The sequence below is a fragment of the Halichondria panicea genome, chromosome 8 (assembly GCF_963675165.1).
Source record: "Halichondria panicea chromosome 8, odHalPani1.1, whole genome shotgun sequence".
NCBI lineage: Eukaryota > Metazoa > Porifera > Demospongiae > Suberitida > Halichondriidae > Halichondria > Halichondria panicea.
Genome location: NC_087384.1, coordinates 6,961,903 through 6,976,319, shown reverse-complemented (window position 1 = coordinate 6,976,319; position 14,417 = coordinate 6,961,903). Strand labels below are relative to the sequence as shown.

The 14,417-nt window shown below is 46.2% G+C and overlaps 3 protein-coding genes across 5 annotated transcripts; 1 reads left to right on the top strand and 2 right to left on the bottom strand.

The window, feature by feature from the left end:
- Nucleotides 1-3: 3 nt before the first annotated feature.
- LOC135340256 (small G protein signaling modulator 1-like) lies at nt 4-5,768 on the bottom strand. Of its 2 annotated transcripts, none has more exons than XM_064536577.1 (18): nt 5,628-5,768; nt 5,268-5,323; nt 4,849-4,924; nt 4,511-4,787; nt 4,391-4,458; nt 4,237-4,330; nt 4,000-4,132; nt 3,404-3,534; nt 3,085-3,158; nt 2,867-3,033; nt 2,382-2,685; nt 2,091-2,251; nt 1,961-2,032; nt 1,296-1,732; nt 899-1,142; nt 704-800; nt 400-567; nt 4-201 (listed from the first exon to the last, which is right to left on the bottom strand). In XM_064536577.1, the coding sequence occupies exons 2-18, from the start codon at nt 5,310-5,312 to the stop codon at nt 107-109; spliced, it is 2,643 nt and encodes an 880-aa protein (XP_064392647.1). In that variant the 5' UTR covers nt 5,313-5,323; nt 5,628-5,768; the 3' UTR covers nt 4-106. The 2 variants fall into 2 exon arrangements, with proteins under 2 accessions (XP_064392647.1, XP_064392648.1); XM_064536578.1 differs by having other exon boundaries at nt 3,404-3,516.
- Nucleotides 5,727-8,020, top strand: LOC135340258 (carboxypeptidase D-like). Its single transcript, XM_064536579.1, has 2 exons — nt 5,727-5,869; nt 6,153-8,020. The coding sequence occupies exon 2, from the start codon at nt 6,155-6,157 to the stop codon at nt 7,859-7,861; it is 1,707 nt and encodes a 568-aa protein (XP_064392649.1). The 5' UTR covers nt 5,727-5,869; nt 6,153-6,154; the 3' UTR covers nt 7,862-8,020.
- Nucleotides 8,021-8,434: 414 nt separating this feature from the next.
- LOC135340217 (uncharacterized) lies at nt 8,435-14,371 on the bottom strand. 2 transcript variants are annotated; one of them, XM_064536536.1, is made up of 7 exons: nt 14,133-14,371; nt 13,934-14,036; nt 13,768-13,815; nt 12,749-13,715; nt 11,290-12,549; nt 10,086-10,723; nt 8,435-9,636 (listed from the first exon to the last, which is right to left on the bottom strand). In XM_064536536.1, the coding sequence occupies exons 2-7, from the start codon at nt 14,017-14,019 to the stop codon at nt 8,556-8,558; spliced, it is 4,080 nt and encodes a 1,359-aa protein (XP_064392606.1). In that variant the 5' UTR covers nt 14,020-14,036; nt 14,133-14,371; the 3' UTR covers nt 8,435-8,555. The 2 variants fall into 2 exon arrangements, with proteins under 2 accessions (XP_064392606.1, XP_064392607.1); XM_064536537.1 differs by having other exon boundaries at nt 14,221-14,357.
- Between the last annotated feature and the right edge of the window lie 46 nt (nt 14,372-14,417).

Here is a 14,417-nt window from a genome sequence, read left to right as displayed (position 1 = left end):
TAGTGCAAGTGAAGGGACCACGAGTGATATTTAATTATGAATAAAATGTATGAATAATATAATGCATAGGAATAAAATGCGTGAAGAAGTATAAAAAGAGGCGTGTCTATTTAACAGCTAAGTCTTCCTGCAGTTTGTGTATTATTGCTATGGCAGTTCTGAGGGTCTCATCGCAGTCAATCTTGTGCTTGTCCGCCAGCTCTGCACATGTGTGTGTGTGTGTGTGTGTGTGTGTGTGTGTGGGTGGTGTGGGTGGTTGAGGGTATACAGATGACAATAGCGGGTGGAGCACTTGTAACACTACAAAACGGAATGCTCACTGAAAATTAAAGAGCCAGCCAACAACACAATGAGAGCTTTCTCTAAGGAAATAAACTCATACCCTAGCTTAGAGCTCACCAGTGAACAGGTTGAGGATGTCTGATGGGTCGAGGTGGGCGTCCATTATAGCTGACTGGAACTGCTTCATGATAGCCAGCGCAAGGAACTCCTCAAAATACTGTGAGACAGTGAGTCGTGCCACCCACGTACACTCCCAGATACGAAACAAGTCTTCATAGCAGAACTCTGTGTTGTGGTGATATTATTATAGCTACAAAATAAGCATGTTGATAAAACACCACTTACAGAAAATGGACAATTTGGGCACAAAATTAAAATTATTGAGATGTTTGCATAATTATAGTATGAATGCAGGACGTACCTCTCTTGAAGCAGACAAGGAGCCATCTGTAGCAGTAGAAGAAACCATCTCCCATTGGTCGCTGGGTTAGGTAACCATGGTAATCAGGTTCCATCACCTGAGAGGGGGTGGGGTCATGTAACTATAGCAACTGAATCCTAACACAGTAACGATTGACTAAAGGCTACTATATATTATAGTATACAGTACTAGTACCTGCAGCAGAGCCTTGAGGTTGCCCAGGCGTGTGTTCATGACACTGCTCGGTGGGAACAGTTGAGAAGAGTGTTCCATTAGCTTGAGGTAGCAGGCGTACGCTAAGGGTTCGTTGTCAGTGGCAACCAGTATTGGAGCTAACAGATCACACATGCCCTGACTGTAGCCCTCGCTCAGGTGATCCCACACGTACGTGCAGACAATGTTGCGAATCTTGAGCAAATTACCAGCAGACTTGAAATACCTGTACAATCATATTAAACCAATCATCTGCATGGATTTAGACCATCAGAACTCTAGTTACAGAGCCGACTCTAGTACTATCAAATGAAGGCGACCTAAATAGAGCATCTTTATAGCGGCCAGTAATTGTACATGTCATGTGATGCTTGCCCACCAGTAATCTCTATCACAGCGTGGGATGTCCTTGTCAATGTTGTACAGATCTTGTAAGAACTTCTCTCCCTTTTCATCGAGCTCAGCCATTGGTTGGATATAGTCACATGACATGGCCGGGATACCCTCAGAGCTGAGACCATCACTGTCCACTCCTAGTGCCTCCAGTTCAGCAATCACTTGTGTAGCCATGGGAACAGTGTCGTTATTACCATGGTGACACGGAGACAGCTGAGGAGGGGAGGGGCTTATACTCGATAACGAGGGAGAGCTCTCATGAGAATTATCCGCTGCTCTCGTTAGTTGCCGATGAGTGACCTCTGACCTCCGCCACCCAGCCATGAGCTCTCTATACGAGGCAGTGATGGTGGTGAGGATGTCTTTCCTCTGATCCAGGGAGGAGGTGGCTGGGTACACTCCCAGCAGAGTAGGCCATACCTGAGAGGGGGGGGGGGTACCGTATGTTTATTTTCGTATGGTGGAAATTTTCGTATTTTTTGTATTTAGAGCATTAATCCGAAAATTAAAACTGTAGGTTCTGTTACAATTCTGAGCTACGAATATTAGAATACAAAATATTTAACTGTGTACATGTATATAGAAAATTTGCATGAATAATTCTTACCTGCTACATTGTATATTATATGATAATAATGATGGTCTTACCTGCGCTCTGATGCTGTGCTCCACTCCACACAAGTACACTCTCCTCAGGACACGCCCCCATCTCTCCTCACGCTGCACACAGGCACACACCCTCACTGAACACACACTCACACTAACCACACCCACTCACCTCCGAGGACGAGAGCTGAGAGAACTCCGCCCACTCCCTCTCAGAGAGGGGACTTCCCCCAGTGACATCATCAGTGACATCATGAGGCTGGATCATGTTGCTGCTGACTAGATGAGCCACTGATTGACGTACCTTGGTCATGTGACGACAGTGTGACAGCCCTGTAGCCATGGAAACAATACTCAAGGTTATAGCCAAGAAATACCGATTTGGTGCCGAAAGCAAACGCTAAATAGCAATTTAAGTACATTATTTGGAAGCAACGTACATGTATGCACATACAACACTCACAGCTGTAAAAGTGCCGAGCCAGCAATTGTTTGGATACTTCACTCTGGAAACTTTCCCAGTTGGCTACAGATGTTGTCTCCATGGCAACAGGCTCCTCCCCCTCACTCTCTGAGGAGGAGGTGCTCTCCTCTGCTGTGCTGGAGTATGGTGGTAGTGTGAGGGGCAGGGGGTTAGGGGGAGTTCCCCGGAGGACTGTAGGGGGTGTGTCCTTGGGTCCACCATAGCGTATCCTAAACACCTGGTTCCAAGCTTCCATGTCCTCGTCATCGCAAGGAGAGTGGGTGTGGTCAGTGGAAGCCTTGTTCTGTAGAGGGGGGTGGGCACACACAACATGGTTAATGGGTATATGGACAATCTAAACAAAGATTTTTGCCGAATTTCGACTAATCACAAAACTTGCATCTAAGCACACCATTGGAAAGGTGATTCTGAGAGCTATTAAATGCATCAATGAAATTGGACAATCTGAATCGTATAAATTGTACCTTGCTAGATTGTCTGAGGTACCACAGAGGTGGCTCTAGACATCCCTTAGGGAGTAGACTGTTCTCAAGACTTTCTAGGAACAGGAACAACGATGGCTGATGAGGGAACAATAGTGGAGGGTGGGCTATGCCATCGTAGCCAATCAGAAGCATCTCTGCTGTACAACCTGTACGGAGAGGGGGTCATGTGACTAGTTATATATGGACGGTGATCTAACCTTGTGCTCGATGACAGTGTATATGTGCTATCTCCTGAGTGATGTCCACAGCTATTACCTGGTCCCATAGTCCACTACAATGAAACAAAAGCAAAACAGTTGATAGTCAACACTGTCCCACATCTGGTCAACCAACAGACACTGTGTGTGTGTACATAACAACACAGCTAGGGCTACCATCTGTCCCCCGCCCACACACACACACACACACACACACACACACACACACACTACCTGTTCCCCGCCTCCCCTCACACACACACACACCATCTGTTCCCCCCTCCCACACACACACACACACACACACATACACACACACCTGGTCGCTACTGATGAGTTGAGAAGACAGTTTGGGATCCACTTCAACTGTAGTTCTCCGAATGCAGACTGTTGTAGAGTGAGGTAACCTCTCAAAGGACTGGGGGCACTAGGCTGTATGGATAGAGGGAACTAGGGATATCAACTCATCAATGATTTGGGGACTCTTTCAACAGCCATAACTTTCGTACCGTTGATCCAATGTCAAAAATGTTATGATTTTCTGAAAGCTTAGAAAGAGACCTTTCAAATGGTATCATCAAAATTTACATTTGAGAGATAAAAGTATTTGCCAATTTAGCGATACCATGGATAATAGCCCATGGTCCGAGGCTGAAAAATGACAAATTATGGCCCCAACTAAATTTTAGATTGAAACACATCATTTTAAAGGTATTTTTCTAAGCTTTCAGAATATCATAAAATTTTTGACATTGGATCAACGGTACGAAAGTTATGGCTGTTGAAAGAATGTTCAACTGCTACTTTTAACTTTGAAATTGGATCTGCTCAACACAAGTTATGGACCGTCAAAGTTAGCTCTGAAAAAAGGCTGATTCTGATTCCCTACTCAGACAACACAACACGCCCACTCACTGGCTTGACGAGGATGTTGTTCTTGCCAAATAGACAAGTGGCATTATTTGATTGATACAGACTCTGCACATGACCCCACGCCCTCTCACTAGCACCTGCCGAGTCTCCGTTGCTAGCGGCGATGGACAACACTCTGTATGGGGCAGGCACTCATAATAATATTTCCCTGCTAACACAATGTACGTACATGCATGCATGGATAGCTATTAAGACAATGATGTTGGTGCATGCACTCACTTCTTGTGTCTGTGTACCAGCTCTGAGGGGGAGAGAGTGTTGTATCCACCATCACTGAACTTGAGGCGACTGTAGCGTATTGAACAAGGACCATCTACACACACACACACACAAGAGGGGGCTGAGTACAAAGGTCAATATATAGCGAGCTTACCAATGAGCGACTGGAATACTTGACTATACACAGGATGGCACAGTACAGCCTTGTCATCATAGAACAGACTATATAGACGAGGGGGTTAGAGGTCAGAGGTCATGTCAGTACTAACTGTACCTTGGATGGGTCACTAGCTGCTCCACAATGTTAGCCAGTGACCCCTCAATTAGCGCCACTCGTATCCACAACACCTTGTGTTCTGTGGCTGAGCTTGTCTGGGCCGTGCTATAGTCTTGCTTTCCTTCTTTGCTGCCACTGAATGCCTTATTATACACCTCCAAAGCTGTCGGGAAACTCTTGCCCAACTCTCGTAGTATGTGGCCAGAGGGGGTGGTAGTCTTGTTGCTACGGTAACGACGCTTCACTTGATACGAGAGAATGTCCTCCACTGACACTGGAATGAGAATTAATAATTAAGTGCACAGCAGTCAGTCATATTTTGTTTCTGTTCTCACCACAGAATGAAGTGAAGGCAGGATGTGCCCAGTGGATCTTTCTCCTGGTAGCAGTCACTTCTACTAGGCCTTTAGCCTAGGTGTGTGTGCGTGTGTGTGTGTGTGTGTGTGTGTGTGTGTGTGTGTGTGTGGGTGTGTGTGTGTGTGTGTGTGTGGGGGGGGAGGTGTGTGTGTGTGGTGATGATAGACACACACACACACACACACACACTGTATGCCAACACTGGGGACACACCACTAAACCACGGAGCTTCTAAATTGGTCAGCTAGTTCCTAGAACCTTCCCAGTAGGATGCATACATGTACCAAGCATCTCAGAAGGAAGGCTGCACTCTCTACCAATTATATAGATCTCACGGTTATGAGCAACTATGTCCCCCCACACACAATACCTAGTTCCCATGGTGATAGTGACGTACCTCTGCCTTGCATTTGTCCACCAGTGACTTGCATTCTCCGTCCATCACACAACTCACTGCACCAGATAAGACCATAACACAATACCATAAACACATACCCGCTAGTACACAGTGGCCTCGATACCATTACCTACCATACCCCCCCTAACCCTCCCCCTCCTCTCCAAGTTCAGTTAGTACAATTCTATACTACGTCAGCTCATAGATATAGTCAACAGCGACTGGGCCGGCCGGGGTACAAGTCGGCTGATGTACATAAGAGTTGACGTTATCTATAATATCTACAAAACTGCATGGCCACAGTTACAATGACTCCATGCAACACATGACACTAGACCTACACAGTAGAGGGAGCCTCACCTCACACACACAGAGAGTGTATTCACAGTCTTGTCATCACTGATTGACAGCTCACAACGTGAAGACAGCAGCTAGCAAGCTCTACTATAAAACTCTTTGTAAATATGGCTATGGCAATTAACAGGAGGCCGTACCTCTCCAGGAAGTGTGTGTAGCATCCTCATACTGAAACTGTCTTGTCAAGAGGTGGAAGATAACTTGAACACCTATATCAGAGACACCACGGCCATTGCTTATCAAAGGTAAGCGCTTGTTTAGAACATGGTGTGGTAGCATAAATTATAGTTGACTCTATCATATCGTAGTATTGTACCAGTGTGACATGGTAGACACTTCTCAGCATTATAGCCAAGGCATCACACACACACACACGCACACACACACACACACACACACACACACACACACACACACACACACACACACACACACGCACGCACAATAGCTTACAAGTATCTGTAGTAAACAACATGTACCTTTACATGAAATACTTAACCACATAAACATTCTGTCCCCCCCACATAGCTATGTCCCCCCTGGTGACAACCCTACTACTGTTAGTGGCCATCTCCTGCGTTGCCACGGCTACTCCAGCCAACTTCGTCACCTTCAAGCATCATAGCAACGCTCAACTTGCAAACGTCCTCCATCAAATAGCCGCAGCTTACCCGGATATAACACATCTGTACAGTATTGGCCAATCGTACAAACATCAAGAGCTATGGGTTCTCATAATCTCCGATCAGCCCAAAGTTCACGAACCAGGAGAACCAGAATTTAAGTACGTTGGTAATATGCATGGCAACGAAGTAACGGGAAGAGAGACACTACTTCATCTAATTGAATACCTCTGCCGTAACTATGGCAACAACGAAGAGGTGACAAAGTTGGTAGATTCTACCAGGATCCATATAATGCCCACCATGAACCCCGATGGCTATGACGTGGCTAAGGAAGGACAGCTATTCGGTGTACGTGGACGAAGTAACGCTCAAGGTATTGATCTCAACAGGAACTTTCCTGACAGATTTGCCAAAACTGCCAACAAAGTGGTAGCCCCTGAAACACAAGCTGTAATGAAGTGGATACAGAAATATCCTTTTGTGTTATCCATCAACTTCCACAATGGCGCTCTAGTGGCGAACTATCCCTATGACAACAGCCGCAATGGTAACTCTGTCTATACAGCATCTCCTGATGATGATATATTTCGACAACTGGCTTTGGCCTACTCCACAAACCATGCCACCATGTCCCTGGGTAAGGCATGCCCTGGAGATGGGAGTGGCTTCACTAACGGTATTACCAATGGTGCAGCTTGGTACAGCGTGACTGGAGGTATGCAAGACTACAACTATCTCCATAGCAATTGTTTCGAAATAACAGTCGAACAAGGTTGTGGGAAATTTCCGTACGGGACACACTTGGAGGCGATATGGAACGCTAATCAGTACTCCCTGGTCAAGTTCATTGAAGAGGTCCACAAAGGTGTGACTGGGTTTGTGCTGTCTAGTGATGGCTCTCCTATAGACGGTGCTAAGATTGCTGTGGATGGTCGTGATCATTCTATACACTCTGTCGCTGCTGGTGACTACTGGCGACTGTTGGTACCTGGTACATACACAATACGAGTTAGTGCTCTGGGCTACCAACCAGCCAGTGCTAGTGTCACCGTGCCAACCAAGGGAGCTGTCAAGAAGAACTTTACACTACTCAGAAATGGAGAAACACTTCAAACGGCTCAAATAGAAACAATCACAAACGTTGCAACGACCCCTACTGATGAAGCAACCTCTACTGATGCAACCTCTACTGATGCAACCCCTACTGATGCAAGCACAGACACTGTGTTAGTTACCACTGGAGGGGCCTTGGCAGACCAACAAGACATTGAGATCATCTTCATCAACAAGACTGGTGAACACGTCTCAGTGGACCTGGTTCACATTGATGAGCCTAAACCACACACACGCACGGTTATGGTCGCTAGCATTTGGCTCTTGGTGATTATCTGTGTCCTGATCTTAGCCGTGGCTGGTCTCGCTACAACCATGGCTTGTCAGATGAGAAGGGGGCGCTCTGCACGCAAGGGCTTTGCTCCCGTACCACTGGAGGAGGTGCCACTCAAGGCAGGGGCGTCTGAGAGAGGCTACTTCACTAACGGACACGACCTCTCGTCTGATGAAGAGGTGGTGGGAGACTTCTCTCAGCAACAGTACGCCTACACTCACTAAAGCTCATTCATCACATGATATTATCAGAGGACCTTTGTATGCATTCGTATGAAATATTATACTGTACTGTATAATTATAATTTTTTTCTAGTGAAATCAATTAGCGTGTAATTAACATTCTTGTGTAAAGTGTTCTTTAACGAGGTGTTGCATGTGTGGTATTCTGAGTATTACTGAGAGCATGGCTTCAATCACTGCACACATGCTATAAGCATGGCTTCAATCACTGCACACATGCTATAAGCATGGTCAAATCACATTTGTAATGTGTTCTCCTTATTATCATTACAGGCTATAGAAGTCGTAAAGACTACATTACATTATACCAAAGACAAAATTGAAAGTACCTCAATTTATACATAATATATACTGGGCTACCCCACCATGCAACCCATGGATACTAATACTGGGCTACCCCACCATGCAACCCATGGATACTAATACTGGGCTACCCACCATGCAACCCATGGATACTAATACTGGGCTACCCACCATGCAACCCATGGTTCATGCTGACCATGTGAGAGTGTACTTCACTTTAGTTATAGAGTACAGCTCTCATTGCAAGTTGCATAGATAATTGACAAATATGGAACAATGGTTAAAAACACAACAGAGAATAAACACAGTATACACAATACAACACATGACCATCTGTATATATATACATTCTAACAAGCACACACACGGTCAGTTATTGTTCATGGCTACTAGTGTCATGATCTTGAGTGGTGGTGACCTCCTCTGACTCCACCAGCTCTACAGCTTGTTGAGTCGTGACCTCCTCTGATTCTACTAGCTCTACAGCCTGAAGAGGGTCTTGAGAGGTGACCTCCTCTGACTCCACCAGCTCTACTGTTTGGGATATATCCACTTCATCAGCATTCATCGTTTCCATGCCAACGCTACTGCTTAGTTCGTTAGTCTCACTGCTCTCCTCCACTTGCATAGGATCACCGTTGCTCCCCTCTGATGTTACTATGGTGACTGTTGCCGTGGTTTCGATATCGGTATGTGGTGTAAAGGGTGTAACGAGCATGTCCGTGGGGGAGTGCAGTACATGAGAGGATTTGTTCTTATCGTGTTCTCCATCGGAGGTAAGCAACGATGAAACAGTATTGAGAAAATTAACATAAGTGAGTGAGTCATTGGCTAGAGCATTGCTCGCAGTTGTGTGATGGCTGTATTGTTCAGTGCCACTACTGACCACTTGAGAGGCCAGTAATTGGACGTTGCTAGAAAGGGGTGTGGTCTTGACAAGAGTGGGTGTGTCCTGTGTAGTCCCTCCAGAGCTGCTCATATTCTTCTTCCAATAATAGAGAGTGCCTTGTGATATACCGTACTTGTTAGATGCTTCGCGCACTGAGTGGTCCAAAGCGAACTGTAGAATGTGTTCCTTCTCCTCCGGAGTGCAGCGTGGTTTAGCAGCGTGACCTTCCGACGAGACTATATCATATTCCATTCCAACATTCTCAATGTCCACTTCGTTAGTGACCTCTAACGAGAGGGGCTCCTCGTCCATTACCCCCTGAGGCAAGGTGACCTCTGACCTCTGTGCACTTTCAACCACCTCCCCTCCGTCTACAATGAATTGAAAGTTCTGATTATCGTATGTGACTACATCTGATGTGTTGTGTTCGCTGGGTCGTGGGTCCATGACCTCTGTAGCTAGTGCTGACGATGCTACCTCCTCTAGTGCGTGGGCGGGCACGTCTACACCATCTCCAGAGAAAGACTTGCGCCAGTTCTGAATGGTTTTACCCGATATCCCATACCTGTGTGTGTGTGTGTATGTAGTAAAAGAATAGCATTATAAGCATACTTCCATTGTGTATACTTCCTAGACTTCCTTACACACACAGAAGCCATAGTGTAGACTAGCGTGCACACATGCACAGCACATGTTCACAACAACTGCAGCTACGGAATTGAAAGGGAATACAAACTCACTAGGGGAGTATTGAAAACAGTGCCAAATGAGTATGCTCAGAGCTAAGGCTATAATACATGTACCATACGTACTATTACAATTGTGCGAGATTGAACCATTTGCTATTTTGCAGTGCACTTTGCAAAAATAAAGTCGCAAATACACCAGTACTTGTATGACCTTGCCAGAACACAATAGTTAGATTGCAAAGTTTGCTGATTTGCAAAGGTTTTTCAACAGCCAAATATTCTTGTAATAATTATGGCATACACACACATGCACACACGCCAGTACCTGGTGGAGGCCTCCTTGAGGGAGTTAGCCTCAGCAAACTTGATAATGTATCTCTTTTGCATGGTGGTGTACTTTGGCTGGTGCAGCTTGAGCTCCACCCTCCACCTCCACACTGTGGGGGCAGCCACTCCATACTTGACTGCTGCCTTCTGAAGAGTTGTAGCATTGGCATAACGAACCACCTCTTCTTTCTCATCAGAAGAAAACTCCCTCGCTGGCTTATGGAAGTATGTGTTCGATGACTGAGGATTTGTAGAGTCTAGTTTCTTCTCTTTTACAGGGGTGGTGGTTTGACCTTTGACCTCTGAGGACTCCTCTAGCTGTTGCTGTTGCATAACTTGAGCTACTGCAGATTGTAGCGTTTGAATGGCTGCTTGCATGCTGGCAGGACAGGGCTCGTCAGAAGCATTCTGATTGGACAGCGCTAATAACGCTTCACAAAGGTTACCAGTACTGGGGGACATGGTTGCCATGTCAGGGGACGGGACAGAGAGGCGTGGCTTCTTAGGGGTCGCGGTAAGGTCACCGGATGATCGCTTCCTGTTGAGAGCAGTAGCACAGAGTTGGGAGATGGTTGGTTTGGGGTCCAGCATGATGTTGTGGTGATGCAGGAACTTGAACGCCCACCCGAGGTTAGCCTGCACGCACAGACGAGGGGACACACACATAAACAATGAAGATGAAAGTGATGATAAATCCATCTGGTTCATGAACAAATGTACGGGAAGTTTACGTATCATGAGGTATAATTATATACATGTACATATGTCCCCTTCATTTTGTAAGTACTACAGTTGGCCCTCTGCAGCTAGAGCTCTGATAGTCAAAATTCAATGATTTTCTGATTTTCTGAAAGCTTAGAAGGAGCCCGTTCAGATGGTATGCTCAAATCTCAAATTTGGAACCAGCCATAATTTTTCATTTTCGGAAAAATACCATGGGCTATATAATAGCCCATGGTATTTTGTCAAAAACAGGCCAAATATAGACTTTTGATTTTAAGACACAATTTTAACGAGTCATTGTAAGCTTCCAAAAAATAATAAAATTAATGTGGTTGGAACAACGGAACTAAAGTTATGGCCACTCAAAGATGCTCTATTTAACGCTGGCGTATCAGAAAGCTACAGAATGCATCAATCTAAAGTTTTGACCACTCATTACAAACAAAACAGCTACACACATGGCTAATAATTATAAGTACCTTGAACCCTGTATTCTGAGAGAGCTCCTCCGCCCTCTTGCACACAGCAGCCACAGCAAAGCTCCCGAGGTCAGCCACTTGATCCTTAACCCACTGGGCTAGTCCACTGTCCAGCTCTGATCCAAACACCCACTCTGGGGCTGAGGAATTCAGCTCGTTGGCCACCACCTCCTCTGTTTGTATGGGGGCGGGAATGGACGTCTGGTCCTCTGCTGATAGTTTGTCCTCTAGTGTGGTGAGGGGTGTGGTCTTATGACTCCAGGTGCTGTGTAGTTGAAGGCTGTGTCGCTGTAAGAACTTCTGCTGCCAACCACTGGAAGCTGTAAAGTTTGCGCTCTCTGGCAGTATCAACGATGTGGCATACTTGCCAAGTTCAGCAGGTGTTACTTGTACTCCCAACTGTTGCTGGGTTATGACCCACTTAGCAACAGCCTCATCAGTCTCCCTAGAGTAGCTGAGGGGACGCCCCTGCCCTTTAACATTCGCTCTCTTCCGATTGGACGATAATGCCTCCAGTTCCGCTCCTTTCTGACTCACTAGTTTAGTCCAACCTGCAAATGTTGAGTTAGCAATACCGAGTGTTCTACAGACGTAATGAGCGGCCACATTGTACTCCTTCATGAGACGAACCACCTCAAGCTTCTCTGCTAGTGTGTGCCTGTTTCGTGACCTCTCCTTCTTCTCTGAGCTGCCATCAATGTCCAGTGTTCTGGTAGCTCGATGAGAAGGGGAGGGAGATAGTAATGACAGGGTCTGTGTGGTAGGGGTTAGGGTCAGTCCACTCTGTGCTAGCACTAGGCGAGCATGTTCAGCCAGCGAGGGAAGATGACTGTTAGCTTGTTCCACAAGTGATGTTGCTATAGCCGTGGCTAGCAGGTCGGGAGTTAGCATTGGAGCTTCAGCAGTGTGTAGACTCTCATCCATTATTGGTTTAACCCCTTCGGCCAGTGTGCTAGAGGGGTTATCGGTAGAGTCTCGAGGTTTCTTCCTGTTCAGATTCAAGTCCAGATTGTGGCGCAGTAGGAAAGGCGTCACCCAACCAATAGATGCATTGAAACTTGGGTTCTCCTGACAAATGAGTTTTTTAGCTTGAGCTCTTAATGAAGCGAATGTCACTTTCTTGCCGGTAGCTTGTTGGTCTTGTACCCACTTGGCCAGTTGTAGGTCAGTCTCTCTGGTATAGGAGAGTGGTCTGCTAGCCTGGGCCACCACATCGTGTGCTTTAGACTGGGTCACTGGGGCCTGGGTGATGGGGTCAACCTGTACAGGGGGGGAGATGGTACGGAATAGATACAATAATATAATATTATGCAGTTATTATTATAAAACCCTCCAACAACCATAATGATAAATACTTAAAAGAAGAAAAAATACTTTAGGACAGTTAAGCTAATTAGATTAATTCTCATACTTTGAAACTCTCGTTACAAGAGTACAGTAAACATCACACACACTGTACCTGAGTGGTGAAGCCTCCAGTGAACCCATCGGCTCCCCCGAGGTTCAGATAAATGCTCCCAGACCCAGACTCTAGGCCGGATGTTATGAGTGAGACTCCACCATCGTCACCATGTAACTGCTGAGCATTGGTGAGTAGGTCCACTAGTGACACAGGGTCCGTACTAGCCATGTCCGAGAGGGCGCTGGTGTCAATATTTTCACCAGCAAGAATAGCAAGGGCTGTCTTTATGGTCTCGTCATGAGAGGGGTCAGAGTACAGGCTCGGATGAGAGGTGGTGGGCGTTATCTCGGCAGCTATACCAATCGAATTGTCCGATAGTGACGTCGTCGTAGGCTGTGTGAGAAGTGAAGAAGAGTCTGTGGAATCATAGGTGATTGATTGGAGGGATATTTTGTGTCTGTGTAGAAAGTTCTGAGCCCAACTTGCAGATCCAGTGAAGTTTGGGTTTTCTTTTGTAACGACTTCTCGAGCGTGTTTCCTCAGCTCTGAGTTAGTGAACACTTGGCCCTCGGATATACGGCTTCTTACGTAGTCGGCTAACTGGTTATCCGTGTCCGTCAAGTACGAGAGTGGGCGGCCACCTTTTGATTGGTCGCTGAGTCTTCTTCGACCAATATCGAGGGAATGTCTTGCGAGGAATCGTTGCGCCCATCCTGACGAGGCTGTAAAGTGGGGGTTTTCCCCCTGGACAATTTCCTTAGCGTAGGCACAGATCTGCTGAGTGGTCATTTTCTCCCCTCTAGCACGGCACTCTCTCACGTGTTGAGCTATTATTGCATCTTTTTCTGACGAATATGATAATCTTCGTCCAGGATGTAGTTCAGAGACGGGCGGGGCTATCTCAATAGTGGGTGTAGTCTCGGTAGATTGTTCAGACATTCCTGTGATGAGCATGTTCGTATCGCTGGTTACCACTTCGTATTGTACAGTTTCCATGGTAATGTGTTTCGTATTCAGGTCCTCTCTGGAGGGGGTTTGTGTAAGCACTGATATCACACACCTCTACTGCAACACACCTTGCTTGAGATATGAGGTCGTTGGGTTGAGCTTCAGCCACACCATCACTGCACAAGGATGACATGCATATGGTCATAGTGTGTGTGTGTGTGTGTGCATGTGTGTGTGTATGTGTGCGTGTGTGTGTGTGTGTATGTGTGCGTGTGTGTGTGTGTGTGGGCGTACCTATTGTTGGATAGCTCCATTGTTTCAGAGGAGACCTCAGTGACCATGGAGACCTCCACTGGCAAGTCTGACACCACCTCATCCATGCTAACCTCCAGGCCTCCTATACACAGACAAATATACAACAGTTGGCAATAGTACAGACACTAGGCAGTACAATGTATGCATTAGTCAAGTGGGGGTGTGGCTGGTGACTCACAAAGCAAGGCTTGGTACTCCTCCCAGCTTACAAGATGGCGGCCGGCTAGCTTGCGTCTGTTAGTACTTAGCTTACTGTGCCTGCGTACCGAGTTTCCGCTTGGAGAGGCTCTCTGAACTCCCAGTGCCTTGTCTTGTAGTCTAGCTCTTTCTGCAGCCAGCTACTAGCTCGATAGCTTCTCCAAGAGAAGAAATTATTTTCTCGTAATGTTGTTCAAAAGGAGCAATGATGCTAATTAGCAATAAGTTATTGCGCATGCGCAGTTTTTTTTATAGCCAACTCTTC